Here is a 15,685-nt window from a genome sequence, read left to right as displayed (position 1 = left end):
TGTTTTTCCTCTCACCCCACATTCTGAAATCGTGATGGTCTCTTCTCATTTTTTATAATTTTCACATGCATATGTAGTATACCTATCTCCAAACAATATACAGTACTATTTTGTGTGTTTAACAGTAATTACATACTAGATGTCATTTTGGCATGTATGTGCTTGTACTATTTTCAAGTTGTTTTTTATATTCAGCATAAGGTGAAATTCCTCTAAACTGAAAGATGTAGATTTTGTTAACTCGCTTTAGAAGCATGAGGAAATGCTTCATTTGTCTGGTCCTCTAACAAAAGATAGTTTCTGCACTTTATTATGACAAATGGTGCTCATCCTAGGGTCTCTCTAGGCTCAAGAAGAGAAATGGCCAAGTTGTTCTAGCATGTGACTGTAACTCCTTACAGTCTCACAATAAAGTACAAATGGCTCTGTGTTGTCACATCTTCACCAATACCTGATAACATCAGACTTTAATAGTTGTAAAAAGAGAAAACTTGATGGTCGTGGAAAGGTATCGTGTTTAAATTACATCTCCCTGAATATTCATGAGGTTGAACATCCTTTTGTGAGTCTAAGGCAACCCCCTTTCAATATAGTTCAGCCATTCAACAAACACCTATTGAGCACCGACTGTGTACCAGGCACTCTTCTAGGAATTTTGGATACATCAGTGAACTAAATGCAGAACCCTGCCTTCATGGAGCTTACATGGTTGGTAATGGGGGAGATGAGCGAGAAACAGCAATCATAAAAAATAAGTAAAGAAGACTGCATTTTAGTAAGTGGTAAATGCTACTGAGGAAAGAAAAAAGCAGAGCAGAGTAAGAAGCACTGGTCATGCCAGGATCGGAGGATGGGGGGAGATTTAGGTATTATATGGGGTTGTTGGTTAACCCATGTTGGTGAGGAGAGGTTTGAGCAGAGACTTGAAGGAGATGGAGGGGTTGCTATATTTGGTGTGAGGGGAGAGTGAAGCCCAGCAAAAGCCCGACACAGAGGGCATGGTTTCAGCATTTGAGACCATCCAGGCACCAATTTAACCAGAGCAGAGAGAGGGCCTGATAAGGAAACTGAGGCCAGAGGGATAATGGGTGTAGTGGATGGGGAGGGGGAAAGTGGGGGGCGGGTGGGCAACACATAGGGTTTTGTAGGTTGTTCTGAAGATTTTGGCTTTCACCCTGGGTGACAGACCAATGCAGTGTTTTTGGTGAAGTTATCCCACCTGTGATTTAAAAAAATTGCTCTGCAGTTGTGTCGGCAACAGGCTATAGAGGGCAAGGCAGAATCAAGAATCAGATGGCTGTTGCTCAGAGGAGCTGGACAGGGGAGGTATTGAGAGGTAGTCAGATTCTGGGCACGGTTTGAAGGTGGGGAAAAGAGGACTGGGTGAGCCATGTATGATTAAGAGAGGATGCAAGGTCACTCGAAGGTTTTTGCCTAAGAAACGAGAAAGGTGGAGAGGTCACGGGCTGAGGTGAGAAAGGGTGCAGGTGGAAAGGTCTGTGGGGTGGGACGACCAGAGATTATGATTTGGGCCTGTAAGTTCAAGATGCCTACTGGACATTGAGTAGAGACTTGAGCAGACAGCTGTTCATGCGAATCTGGAGCTTCAAAGAGAACTCTGAAAGGAAATAATAAACCTGTGTCTTCGGAAATAAATGGTCTTAAGCCATGGGACTACATGAGATCATCAAAGGTCTTAGGTGGAGAATAGGACCATGGACTCTGAATTATCTGATCACATATGATTGCCCACTTTTGTAATGCATTCATCTCTTTTATTACTATTTATATATTGTATTATATTCTTGTGGAAGGATTTTGTTACGTACCCTTTATCATTTTAAGAAAAAACCCCCTGCTACTTACTACGCTAGGAAGGTTTTTGTTTTATCTCTTTATGTTGTTGATCATGAACATGTATTCAATTCTATTAAACTACTTTTTCTATACCTGTTTAGATGATCATACAGGTCATTTTTCAATATATAAAATGGGAGTAATTGCAGAGTTCAGCTCTTAATTTTTATTTCCTGTTCTTTACTTGTTCTTGTGATATGAAGGTTATTTTAGCCTCATTAAATGAATCAGATCATTTCCATTTTTTTTCTTTTGGCTGGAAGGTTTTTCCTATATGTTGGTATAATCTATTATTTTCTTAAATTTTCTAAAAGTAATCCTTATTGTAGGGGTATATTTCAATTCCATTTCTAATGTCAATTATTTGGGCCTCCTGTATTTTATCATAATATGTCAGTTATTTTTCTACCAATGATACCTTTTCAAGAATCAGTTTGTGGGTTTGGTAATTCTCTATATTATTTCTTCCATTAATTTCTTTTACTGTATTGTTGTTTTTCAACTACACTTCTTTGAATTTACTCTGATAGCATTTTTCAAATTCCATTAGCTGGAGCTTAACTTGTTGATTTTCAAGCGATCTTCTTTTTCTAATATGTGCATTTAAGGCTATAAATTTCACACTAAGCTGTTAATCATGTGTCTTTTATTTTCAAAATTGAGCATGTGTTTTCTTTCTTGCTACAGATTTCTATTTCTATTCCATTTTGGTCATGGTGTGGAGTATAAAAGTGATTCTCTGTTTTATTGTTTTCACTGATTAGTTTGTTCCTAGTTTGTGATCACGTTTGCACATGTTCCATATTTACTTGAACAGAATGTGCAGTTTCTAGTTGAAGGCTGTATGTCTTTTTAAAATAAGCTTAGTAATTGCATGGTTCAAATCCTCTGTAAACTTACTAATTTGTTACCTGTGTGATTTATGAGTTATAAAGAGTTAAAAGAGGCGCGCTGTGCAATTTCCAATGTCTCCATATAATTTATTTATTTTGTTTGTATTAAGCTATATTCTTAGCTGGATAAAAGTTCCTCTTAACTGTCACATATGTCTGGTGAATATATATCCCTAAACCAATAGTAGTATTTTGTGTGTTAACAGTAATTGCATAATAGGTACACTTACAAGGGAATGACAGGTAGTTTGAATACAGATTCCAGGTTGACAGTTATTTTCCTTTAGTACTTCAAATACCTCTTTCTTTTGGTCTGTATTGTTAAGAAGTTTTCTATCAGGCTAGCTAATATATATCTTCCTTTTTTTAGCAGTTTCTTGGATCTTTTCTCCACCTTTGGTGTTCCTTTGGGCTTACTAGAATGTGTCTAGGCATGCACTGACCTTTACTAATGCTACTCGAGACACATTAGGCTTATTAAATGCAAAATTCACATCATCCAGCAATTCTAGAGACTTAGGGGATGTAGAGAACTACTGCTTGTTGTAACCATCACTGTAGAGTTATTTTACTTTTATACTGTGTGTATGGAGTAGTTGATAAAAATATAAACTAATGAAGAAAGAAAGAAAAAAGGAAATTAATTTAAGTGATAACTATGCATATAAATCTATGGCAATATATTTTAAACTATGCATAAAATGGTTTTCTAGAAAATAGAAATTACTAAAATTGACTCAAGGAAACCAATATAGACAGACATACAGAAATATACATCTTATATTTATCCAAATATTTTGAAATTGGTGATAAACTGAAAACAGGACAAATGTCCAACAACAAAAGAATTAAAAGTTCAGTAAATATTGATATGTAGAAAGTCCATAAAAGTACTGTTAAGTGAACAAAATGTAGAAAACACTATGATTTTTACTTGTCTTGCATAAATAATTTCATTTATTAATTCCAATAATTTCCTATAGTTTTTTTTGAATCTTATATCTTTAGGTGGTAGAATTTAATATTTTTTCCATTACGGAGTTTTAAAAATATAATTCACATACATTTATTGAAGTAAATAAATAATTAAAAGTTTAGTCTCTGAGATTGGGACCAGGATAATGAGATTCACTATTACCACTTCTAATCATTATTCTGGTGACTGTAGTCAGTGCAACAAGGCAAGAAAAAGCCAAAAGATTTGACAAAAAAGGAAACCAATCTTTTATTAATGTAGATAGCATGATAGTTCACATAGAAAAAAATTTAAAACCTAAGAACTCAGAATTAATAAGTGAATTTATTTATACAAGATAAATATAAAAATAGAATTTATTTTCACAAAACAGTCACAAATAGAAAATGAAATAAAAATACTATTTACATTATCATCAAAAAGTGTGCTATAGCTAGGGATAATTCTAGCAAAAGATGTACAGGAGTTCCTCACAGAAAACTATCATTATTGAGACAAATTATGTAAGAGCTACATAAATGGGACAATATACTATATCAGAGATCAGAAAATTCAGAATTGGAAATGATGTCAGGTTTCTCTAAGCTGATCTATTGATATAATGTGATTCCAGTTGAAACCCTAGCAACTTCCTTGTAGAAAGTAACAAGTGTTTTTAAAACTCATATGGGAAATGCAACGGGTCAAGAATAGCCATGGCAATCTATATGAAAAAGAACAAAGCTGGAGGAATACAGTACCAGATATCAGTACTTATTAAGTAATTCAGTGATTAAGATAGAAAGGTATTGCACTAGATGGACAAATAGATCAATGTAATGAAGTTCAGAAACAGGCCTATAATTATATAATTATAATTATCTGGTTTATAACAAAGGTTGCACTACAGTTAATGGAGAAAGACTGACTTTCCAACAAATGGTCAATTGAACTGCACTATGGACAAAAGATTCCTTGCATCGTCCTCATACCTTACACAAAAGTTAATTCCAGATGAAATGAAAACATAAATGTGGAAGATAAAATAGATCTTCTACAAAAAAAACTTAAGCTAATATTTTTTATAACTTTGGAGAGGCAGGATTTCTTAAACTGGACACAAAAACACTAAGGAAAAAAAACAAAAATATTTGATATAACTTAATTTAAATACAGATAAGAAATACACTAACCATAAAAGAAAAATGAGCCAAAATGAATTTGACTCATTGAAATTGAAAACCTGTCTTTACCAAAAGACATCATTATGAGACCAAAAGACCACTGAGTATAAGAATATAGCTGGTTGGGCTTCCCTGGTGGTGCAGTGGTTAAGAATCTGCCTGCCAATGCAGGGGACAAGGGTTCGAGCCCTGGTCTGGGAAGATCCCACATGCCGCGGAGCAACTAAGCCCATGCGCCACAGCTACTGAGCCTGCGCATCTGGAGCCTGTGCTCCACAACAAGAGAGGCTGCAACAGCGAGAGGCCCGCGCACCGTGATGAAGAGTGGCCCCCGCTCGCCGCAACTGGAGAAAGCCCTCGTACAGAAACGAAGACCCAACACAGCCAAAAATAAATAAATAAACAAATTAATTTAAAAAAAAAAAAAAAAGAATATAGCTGGTGAATATATAATCAACAAAAGATTGCATTCAGATGTATAAAAACTATATACTAATCAAAAAGTAAAAGCTAGGCATTCCAGTGCAAAAAGAAATGGGCAAAAAACTTCAACTGACATTTATAAAAGAGGATTGTCAAGAGACCAATAAACATATAAAAAAGTGATGGCCTTGATCAGTCACCAAGGAAAAGCAAATTAAAATGACTACACACTAGAATGGCTAAAATGAAAGGCAGTCAATGCTTAGTGCAGGGGAAGGTGAGGTACCTGGGAGTGACCTACACTGTGATGGGAGTGGCGCTGGTTTAACCACTTCGGGAAATCGTTTGACAGTATCTACCATAGCTGAGTGCAGGTGTACACCTGAGAGAAGAACATGCACACATCCACCAAATAATACATGAAAGCATATCCAACACGACGTCATTTGCAATAACCTCAAACTGGGTAAAAACAATTCACACGTCCATCAACACTCAGAATAAATAAGTAAATCATGGTGTATTCATGCAATGGAATAATTTACCTGTATCAGTGGCAGTGAAGGTTGAGGAAATCAAGACACAAAACTAATCACACTGTATCATTCGGTTTTTATAAAGTTCAAATTAGGATAGTGATTATCCATCTGAAGTTAGGATAGTGATTATCCTTAAGAATGGATCGTTTAAATGGAGCTCAAAGGGCACAATCTGGTTGTGCCCTGGTTGATCTGGTTGCTGGTAACAAGGGGGATTTTTATAAACAAGCTGTATACTTATCATTTGGATAGTCTTATGTGCCTATGTTATATGTTAATGAGAAGCTTACACAGACAAACAAAAAAAGATTCACCCTGATGCTGTAAGTTTTGCCATTTGGGAAATACCTTGCAAATTCAACAACAACAAAAAATGATATAACAAAATTTAAATATAGATAAAGAAATGGCCATTTTTCATTCTAAAAAAAATAATTAAAGTCAATGTGCAGACACCATACCACTAGGTAGGGAAAGTTTAAAAATTGATTTTAAAAAGTATCATCCTGAAGGAACTGTTAGTCATTTCAGACACAGGCATGAAAGAAAAAAAAACAAAACACACTTTGCAATGCACAGTGTCACAAGCTTTAAGAGATGTGAACAAAGCATCAGGTGTGTTTAATTCTGCCTCAAGATGTCTGGGAAGGGCCTTGTCAGGCAGAGAGAAAAAGGAAGGATAATTCAATAAAGAGAATGAGACAGAAAGCGACTAAACAAATACATTCATTAATATGCTAAAAATGTAAAGATACAAAAGTTACAAATATAACAAAAAATGATGCAAAGAATTTTTTTCTTACCAGACTGGCGAAGATTATAAACACTTTATCCAGTTTCAGTGACAATGTGGAGACTCTACCTCTCCATATGCTGTTGAAGCCATATCTACTCTTCATAAAAGCAATTTGGTAATGACTATACAAATTTAAATGTGCATACACAGCAAGTCCAGCTTTAGAAATTCATCGTAGAAAGTACCCTCGAGGTGATATATTGGGAGGATGGTAGCATGGCTGATAACAGTGAAAAACTGAAAACAACCCAAATATCCCAATAGGGTATAGTTTAAATAAATTATGGTGCATTCAGGCAATGGAATCTTCTTCCATGACTAAACAGAATGAGGTGGAATTACAAGTAAGGATATAAAACTTTGACCGTGTTTATTGACTGAAGGAAATCTTCAGAATAATACTAAGGCATGATACTATTTTTCAAAAATAATTAAACAAGTAGATAAACAGATAAATCAAGTTGTATATATATGTATGTATATATATTATATATATGTGTGTGTGTGTGTGTTTGCATAAGAAATTATAAAAATATATACCAAATTTTAAACTGTAGTTATCTTTTGTGTCTAGGATTATAGCAAACTACTTTTCTGGCTTTTTATCTTTCTGCAACACTATTCCAGTATTTCAAAAATTGGGAAAATAAATAACTTTGAATGTCATGACAATGAACTCCAATTTATTCTGCACATAATGAGCAGACAAAATGTGTATTTTTTTAAAGGGGGCAAGTGATATGATCAGCTTTGTTTGATAGAAATATTTGTATTAAGATACACAAAAATGTCTCAACCATTTGACCCAGAAAGAATTTTCCTGGGAATTTATTCTAAGGTATTAATTATAAAAAGAGGCAAAGCTTTACTTGCAATACTATTTGCCATATTATTATGTATAATATTGAAAATTAGAAATAATGTACATAACCAACAAGAGAGACAATATTTAATTATAGACACCCACACTGTAGAATATGCAAAGGTCCATGTAAGACATACGTGAACATGGCAACAATGATGTCCAGTATGGGGATGATGCATGCCTTTCTTTTTCACACTTCTGAAGATGTCTAGATATCATTCACTTTTCAGCCATATGAAATTAATATTTTAATTGAAAACAAATGAAACACGTTCCTTAGAGTGGGAGCAGTGGTTGAGAGGCAGCCCTGCAGGACGGTCAGATACGAGGCCCAGTGAGTCATGCCGGTCTGGACTAGGGAAGCAGCAGCAGTACTGGTGGGGGAGCAGCCCTGGGGGCTCCACGTAGAATTACTGAGACGTGTGATCACACGAGTGTGGGAAGAAGGGAGGAGCTCGTGACACTAAGAGGCTTGCCTGGATGTCTTGCTATGTAGTGACGACCCTACTTCAGAAGGAAGGAAGGGCAGGGCAAACACTGAGTCCAGAGAAGAACACAGACTATTTTCAGATGAGACAACAAGAATGAAATTCTTGTTGAGGGGCTGACCTTTTAACTGGGCCCCCAAAGACGGGAAGAATCTGGAGGTGAGGCAACAAGGAGAAACTGGGGTGGGGAGCACAGGTCAAGAGAGCAGTGATGACAAGGTTGGGACGGGAGACTCATAGACGCTTCATCTGTGCCGAAATGTAACATGCATACGAGTCGTCGGAGGTAAACCTGTAGGGGACCAGACGCCAAGTCGAGAGGGTGTTACAGTTCTGGTTAAGGAGCTTATGTTCGCTGATTAGCAAAGGGGTGGCTGAGAGATGGGGAGGGTGGAGGACGGATTTGGAAGGCTCACTGGGAGAGGATTAAAGTAAGAGCAGAGTAACGGGCCTGGGAAGTAGGAACCGGGAATCACAGATAAGAAAAAAGACAAACAAGGGTAGAGCTGACAAGGATTTGGCTTGCATGCAACTAATTTTTTCTCAGAGCCTATTATGAAGAAACTTAATGTAGTTCACTAAAAGAATGCTGTGAGACATATATTAATACCTGCTTGTTTGTTTTTTTCAGTTGGGAAAATATTGGAGACTGGTGAGGGAGAAACAAGGAAGAGCAGAAGATAATACTGAAAACTAAAACCTCCAGCCATTTTGAGGAAGATAGGCATTAACAGAAATAGGGAATAAAGAAGTAGAAAGAGGCCCGGGGGATGACGATACTCCTGAAATCGGCGTGCCTGCCGTGTGCCTGTGAGGCGCTCATCCCTGGAACAGCAGCCATCCCGACGCCCCCACCATCAGCTGCTTCCCCTAAGCTCCATTTAAGTGTGATTGGAATTTCACTTCCAGTGTTACCACTTTTCAATTCTTTCTACACTTTCATCTTCAATGGCCAGCTCCCTTTTTGATTATCTGTGTTTGTAAAATGCCAAGTGGGTTTATCACTGGGAGACAAGGAAGCAACACAAGGACACACTCTGCTGTCTGTGGCTGAGCTGAGCGCAGCAATCCCCCTCGGGGAGGCGTGTGACGCGATCCGGAACTGGCTGCGACGTGCGTCTGTTGTTTATGCAGAGATCTGGGAGCTGAAGGGCTAAAAGAGAAGTCTGTCCTTCATGCAATTCCTCTGCACAGTATGTCTGCACAGGCAACTGAACTCTGAATCCTGCTTTGGGGCACTGGCATCGTTTAGCTGAAGCGGGGTAACTGAAATCGCCTGCATGAGGATCTTGCGCCGTGGCGGGTGCCTGCAGGGTTCTCCCTCTCTCTCATTCTGCAAGCAGCTGGTTGGGTTCCCTAAACCCAGCAGCTGCTCCCACAGCCCCAGCTAAGGAGGGCCGGAGTCCAGCCTCAGACACTGGGCCGACTTTGAAGAGCTGCTGCTCTCTTTTCTTTGGACGGCTGGAATTCTCTTGACTGGTTATTTCCTCACATTACCCACAAAGATATACAGGATACCCCGCTGTGGTCCTGACAGGAAAGGCGTGTTTGAGGTGCTTGGGTTCTGGGCCCCACGCCTGTCCATCTTGTCAGCAAAAGACTCCCGACTCATGTTCCCAGCACATTTACTACATGCCGACCTCACATTTGGAGACAAATGTCCAGTGAAGTGGAATCATTTGTCCGTCCTTCTCCTCCTTAGTCTGTGTCTCACAGCGATCTTGAAGGTTGGTCAAAAATAAATTAAAACATTCCTAGATCTCCAAACCACATCTCCCCCGATCTTTCTACAGCCCATCCGGCCAGATGCGGTGAGATCAGGATCACATCCCACATTTCACTTTCTTTAAAAGTCTGCACGTGGACAGTTTTGACAATCTTGATACATTTTTGATAGGCCTCTAATGTTTTCAATACTGCATGAGCTTTTCTAATAAAATCCCCCTCAACTACACCTCCAAATGCAATTTCCTGGGAACAATTAGGAACAGAAATACTTTCAAAGTGAGTTTTCCAGACAATTACACCTGCAGAAAAGCAATTAAAGCCAGGGAACAATATACACATACGATTATGAAAAACATTGCCTTGATGCTGCTTGCTGAAGATGTTTGTAATGCTATTCCCTTTATTGTATAAATTACAGCTGTGCTCAGCAGTGAAATACACTGGGTCTCTTAGACACATGCTTACATATAACTTAATGTGGCTAAATTTACTGCAGTGTCTTGTGATTAGACTTTTAATTAAATTTAATTCTGGTAACTGCTTTATAGTATGCATGTTAAAATTACAAACCTCGGGCTTCCCTGGTGGTGCAGTGGTTGAGAATCTGCCTGCCAATGCAGGGGACACGGGTTCGAGCCCTGGTCTGGGAAGATCCCACATGCCGTGGAGCAACTAGGCCCGTGAGCCACAACTACTGAGCCTGCGCGTCTGGAGCCTGTGCTCCGCAACGAGAGAGGCCACGATAGTGAGAGGCCCGCGCACAGCGATGAAGAGTGGCCCCCGCTTGCCGCAACTAGAGAAAGCCCTAGCACAGAAACGAAGACCCAGCATAGCAATCAATCAATCAATCAATAAATCTTTAAAAAAAAAAAAAAAAAAATTACAAACCTCTTCCAGACCCAAGTGCCCTATAACAAAAACTATTTTGGGGTCTTCTGTTACCTCGAACAAAAAGTTACAGCAATATGCAATCAGAAATTGCTTTGGACCTCAAAGAAATCAAAATAGGCCCAGTAACAATTGGCCTGAAGTGTTGAAACCAGACCTTTTATAATTTCCGAGATCTTGTTGCTTATTTATTCTTTGAGAGTGAAAAACACTGACATTTAAAGAAATCGTAATAGAATGTATAGTAATGAATTCCATTTATATTAAGAATTTTTAATACTTAAATTAAACCCTGGGCTCATGTTTACATGACTGATGTATTCCGCATTTTCAAGCAAACGATGTAGATAATACTGGCTATGATACCAATGAAATAACTCAGTAAACTAAGCTAAAGAATATCCAAACTAAGACTAAGCCCTATTTTTCTTAGCATCAGTACCATTTTAAGCCTAAAACTGTATATTATGTACTTTTAAGTATGTTATTTTCCAAATTGCCATACTAAAAATAGTACATATTTTCTTAATGAAGAGAAATCACCAGAAACATTTTGGGATGAAGTTGAATACTGATGGAGTAAATTAATTATAAGTACTGATGTTTGCCTCTTAACTTCCTTATTACGAAGGACTTTATGCCTTAAATGAAAAAGATCTGTTTACAAATTGAGTAACTTGAAAGATACGTACAAGAAGAAAAAAATTCCCCAAACAATAAAGCGGTATAGGCAATGTCTTTCTTTTTCTAGAACGTTAACAGTTAAATGACAAAGTCAGTTCATGATACAAAAGTTGTACATTTTTTATTACTTCAACTCATTCTTTATTAATGTCTTTTTTCTTACTAAAATGTTAATGAAGTATTAGATTCACCTGCAAAGAGTGAATTCATCACTTGGTTTGCATTAGGGGAACAAGTGCTCTTTCTAATTCTTGGGAAACAAATCACAAGGAGATGTGTAAGAAATAAAAAATTTTGAAATCAGCCTAAAAGGAAATATATCGTGTTTATGTAAAGTCATTTTATGAATCACAGATGATTCCTAGGATTTTTCACAGTCAAATTCAGTGTAATGGCTTTTGGATATTCAGATCAAGCATTCAGGAATTCAAAGTTAAGAAGTAGTGTTTAATGCTATTTAGTTCACTGGGTAAGTGACTATGTTGATTTTTATGAAGAATACAGACTCTTAAATTCTGTTCTTCAAACATGCCTTATTTGTGTCCCAATGGATCCATAACTACCTAATTAATCATTTTTCCTAATGACACAAGTTAATTTTTAAATGAGTTATTATAAAATAATGTTTTTGCAATATTTACATGCTTTAAATTCCTTCCCTTGCTCCTTGTACATAGTAAGAATATTTCTTTTGGAGGGTTTGAAAGTGGTAATAGTTTGTGCCATGTCCGTTTAACTCACTCCCAAGATGTAAATGTGATCAAACTTCAACAAAGTCTGGTGAATTTCAGGGAGGATGGAAGTCACCTGATGAGAAACAGAGCATCACTGAATGGAATCAGCAGGTTGCCTCACTCCTCATTGTCCCGTTTTATTTTTTTACTAAGTTATAAAGTTGCAGTATGATAAATTTACTAAGTTTGCTAGGCAAACCTTTTGTGAATAAGGACAAAACCCACTAGTTCATAAATGTTTTCATATATCCACTTGCCCCAGAAAGAGGTTTCTGCTTTGCACCTGTCTCTTCCAGCTTCTTCACATATGTAAGAGTTGAGTTGCCTGGATTCTTTCAGTCTTTGGTCGGTGCAATAACACAGGGCAGAGGAAAAGGATCAGAACCATGTGGATTAGGGCTGTTGGGAGGCGGGGCACAGGGTTTTTTAAAAAATTAACTTTCCGGGGAGATTTCAAAAGAATACAATGAAAGAGGAGAGTTAATGGGAGGAGAAAAGGGATTTTATGAGGTGTGACTAAAGAATGTACATTCTCTCCTTGTTCATCAAGATCTATAATTAAAGAACAGCTTATTTTGAAATTACTTTTTGCTTTATGTACTGTGGTTTTGACACAGCCTTTTGACTGGCACATGGAGAATTTACTTTCAAAAATTACTTTTTGTTGGTTTACTTGTTAATTAAAAAAATTACCATCATTTAGGACTATTGATTGAAATAGAATAATACTTTCTGTTGAAATGTTTGCACAATTATCTGAGATTTTTCATGACTTTCTGTTATACGTGTAACTTTAGATTGGAATACTTTCTTGGTCTCCTTCAAACTTACTTTGGAATATCATAAAATAATCACACACCTCTCCCACCTCTATATGCAGAACCTTTTCAATATAACTGATTCTCTTCCCATTAAGGGGTGGATTATATTTCTTCAACCTTTATCTTGCCCCTGAGACCTGCTTTGGCAGATGGCACGTTAGCAAATGTGATGCAAGCAAAAGTTTGAAAAGTCTCCATCTCTTGCTTCTAGGAACCTTCTACCCTCATTAGTTTCCTGAAGGAACAGAACCTGGAGTGGAGAGATCCCAGCCTTTAACCATCCAGCTGAGCCCCCCAAACCTGCATGAGGCCCTCCTAGACCACCCACCCCAACCAACCAGAACTGCCTGGGCAACCCACAAAGACATGAGCACATAAATCATCGTTTGCAGCAACTACGTTTCGGGGGCCCACTTGTTATGCAGCCAAAGCTAACTGAGGTACTTACTTTTTTTATCTTTACTATAGATGGCTTAACACAAGTTTTCAAAGGAATACCAAAGTGAGCATGCAAACCAACAAAAACTTTGGCCATGTGTTTACATTTTCTTCTTTAACTCAGAAACTTAAATCTAATAGTGGGTAATAATGGATGTACCACTATCTCCCCTACAAGAATAGGAGCCATGCTTCTATTCTCAAATCACTGAAACCCAATAAAACAAGTACCTGATGGTCTTTCCCGGGTCCGCCTCTACGACCCAGGTGCAGTGGAGGTTGTTGTCGTATGGAGCGGGGTAGCCAGGAGACAAGATGCGTCCTGAAGTGGCAGCGTGGATCTGACCACCACATTCCGCTGAAAGGGATACAGAAACACAGGGAAGTTTACTCCAGGCGTTAGAGGCTTCCTGTAACTACCTTTAAAAGCCCAAACCATCACGTCTGTGTTGTACACACAGGAAGACAATCACAGCCATCTGTTTGTCCCTGTCATTACTTTTCTTTACTTGTTCCCTAGCATTATCTTGATGGAAAGGCAGTATCCTCTGTGAAAAGTCAAGAGAATAAAACAGTGAAACACTGTGTTATAATTCTCATAATAATTCTGTGCATATAGCCTCAATAAAATAGTACTAGGAGATCTGTCTTTCCTACCTAAAAAAAGAAAAAAAACAAACACACACCCTTCACACAAATGTTAGGAATACATAAAAACCCACACTGGAGAGAAGAGCAGTGGAAATCCTTCCCCCTTCCTCTGTAAGAACTAAGTCAGAGCACACGCGTGGGCCTCCAGCTCTCATTGTGCACTTGTAGGTAACTCACCTACACAGGAGGGCAGTGGTCTGTCCCACACTCTCCGGTCACCACTCAGACAGGTCAGAGTGTTGCCGCCGTGCATGGCATAGCCTGGGTTACAGCTGTACAGAACCACCGTGTCCGTGAAGTGGCCTTCATCCCGGATCCTGTAGCCATAGTTAGGGATCCCCGGATCCTCACATTTCACTAGGTCAAAACCTATGAGAAAGGAAGGAAGGAATTAGTAGAAAAATGTAACAGTGGCATCTATATTGGCGTTAAAATATCGATGAAATAGACCAGGTTGTCAAATATCCCTTGAAGTGTAGAAAGAAAAAGAAGACTGTGAATTTAAAAATGGGGAAATACATGTGAGTCTTGATTGGGTTTATCTGTTAACCATTGGTTGTTTCTTGCGGTTTGATGACCTTATTTGTTCCTATCTATTGATATACTTACAAGTGAAACTGAGCAGGACCATGTCCTCCACCTGCCTTTTGTCTGTAGAAAACTTTAGCCAAAGAAAAAGTTTAATAGGAGAAGTGAGAAAATGCAGAAAAAAAGGAAAGCATTCAAACAGGACAAAATAATAACAGTTTAGTCATTAAGCAAAGTCAAGGACCTTTAGTTCCTCATCAAGGGCTATAGATAATATTCAGAGTCATATCCTTTGAGCTATTATGTAGATACTGAAACCCCTACCAGGCAGAAGAAGTTAACTACATCATGACCAGACTGCAGCCATGACACAAGCTGCCACAATTCCGAGAACTGGCCTCAAAGAAATGTTAACAAACTGACCCTGGAACTGAAGACTAACTGTACTTAAAACAGTCAAGATGACGCTGATCATGACCAATTTCAAGATGACTGTCGGAGCTGACTGTGCTGTTTCTGCACATAGCTCCCTCCCTCCGCCTATAAAACCTCTTGCCCACTGGTTGTCAGGGGGCAGTCAGCCTTTGGATACAAGTCCACCTTATCCCCCAGTTACCAGCCTCTGGAATACAGCAAACTTTCCTTTCCACCAACCTTGCCTCTCGAGGATTAGCCTTCAAGTGGCGAGCAGCTAGACCCCACTTTCAGTAACACAAGGAGAACCTTTATTCCAAAGAGTTCCAAACTGTCATCAGGTAATCCATATGTCCAGCCAGCCTTCTGGATTCTCCAGTGAGCTTCATGTATGCCTTTCCTGTGTCCACATCCCCTCTTTGTCACACCTGGGACCTTCCAGGAGGGCCACCCCTCGCCGCCACCCGGTGCTTATCAGGGTCTTTACTGCCTGTGCTCACTCAAGCCCCCGCCTCCAGGCCCACTTCCTCTAAAACTCCCAGATCTCAAGCTTCTCGGGAAGTTAACAAGTCCTTTCTGCTCATGGGAGCCGGGCTCTCTGTCCCACCTGCTGTGGTCCCAGGGGCCAGGGTGAGAGGCTCCTAAGTCCCTCCGTGTACAGCAGAAACCCCAGAATGAATCATGGTAATGACTTCATCAAGCTAAGCTCTGAGACTCAAAGAAATAGATGATATAAATGAAGATTTAGCTTCTGCGTTACTGAGAACCGTACATTGCTTTTGCATGAGGCAATAATTTA

The 15,685-nt window shown here is 38.6% G+C and overlaps 1 protein-coding gene across 1 annotated transcript in view; it reads right to left on the bottom strand.

The window, feature by feature from the left end:
• Positions 1 to 15,685, bottom strand: part of CSMD1 (CUB and Sushi multiple domains 1) — a 1,821,295-nt gene that overhangs the window by 245,923 nt on the left and 1,559,687 nt on the right. Inside the window, exons 24-25 of the mRNA XM_059909813.1 lie at positions 14,122 to 14,313; positions 13,525 to 13,651 (exon numbers count right to left, since the gene is read on the bottom strand). Of these exons, the coding sequence (XP_059765796.1) occupies positions 13,525 to 13,651; positions 14,122 to 14,313 (319 nt within the window). The remainder of the gene's footprint in view (positions 1 to 13,524; positions 13,652 to 14,121; positions 14,314 to 15,685) is intronic.

This window comes from Balaenoptera ricei, chromosome 21 (genome assembly GCF_028023285.1).
Source record: "Balaenoptera ricei isolate mBalRic1 chromosome 21, mBalRic1.hap2, whole genome shotgun sequence".
Taxonomy (NCBI): domain Eukaryota; kingdom Metazoa; phylum Chordata; class Mammalia; order Artiodactyla; family Balaenopteridae; genus Balaenoptera; species Balaenoptera ricei.
This window is presented reverse-complemented; position numbering and strand designations above follow the sequence as displayed.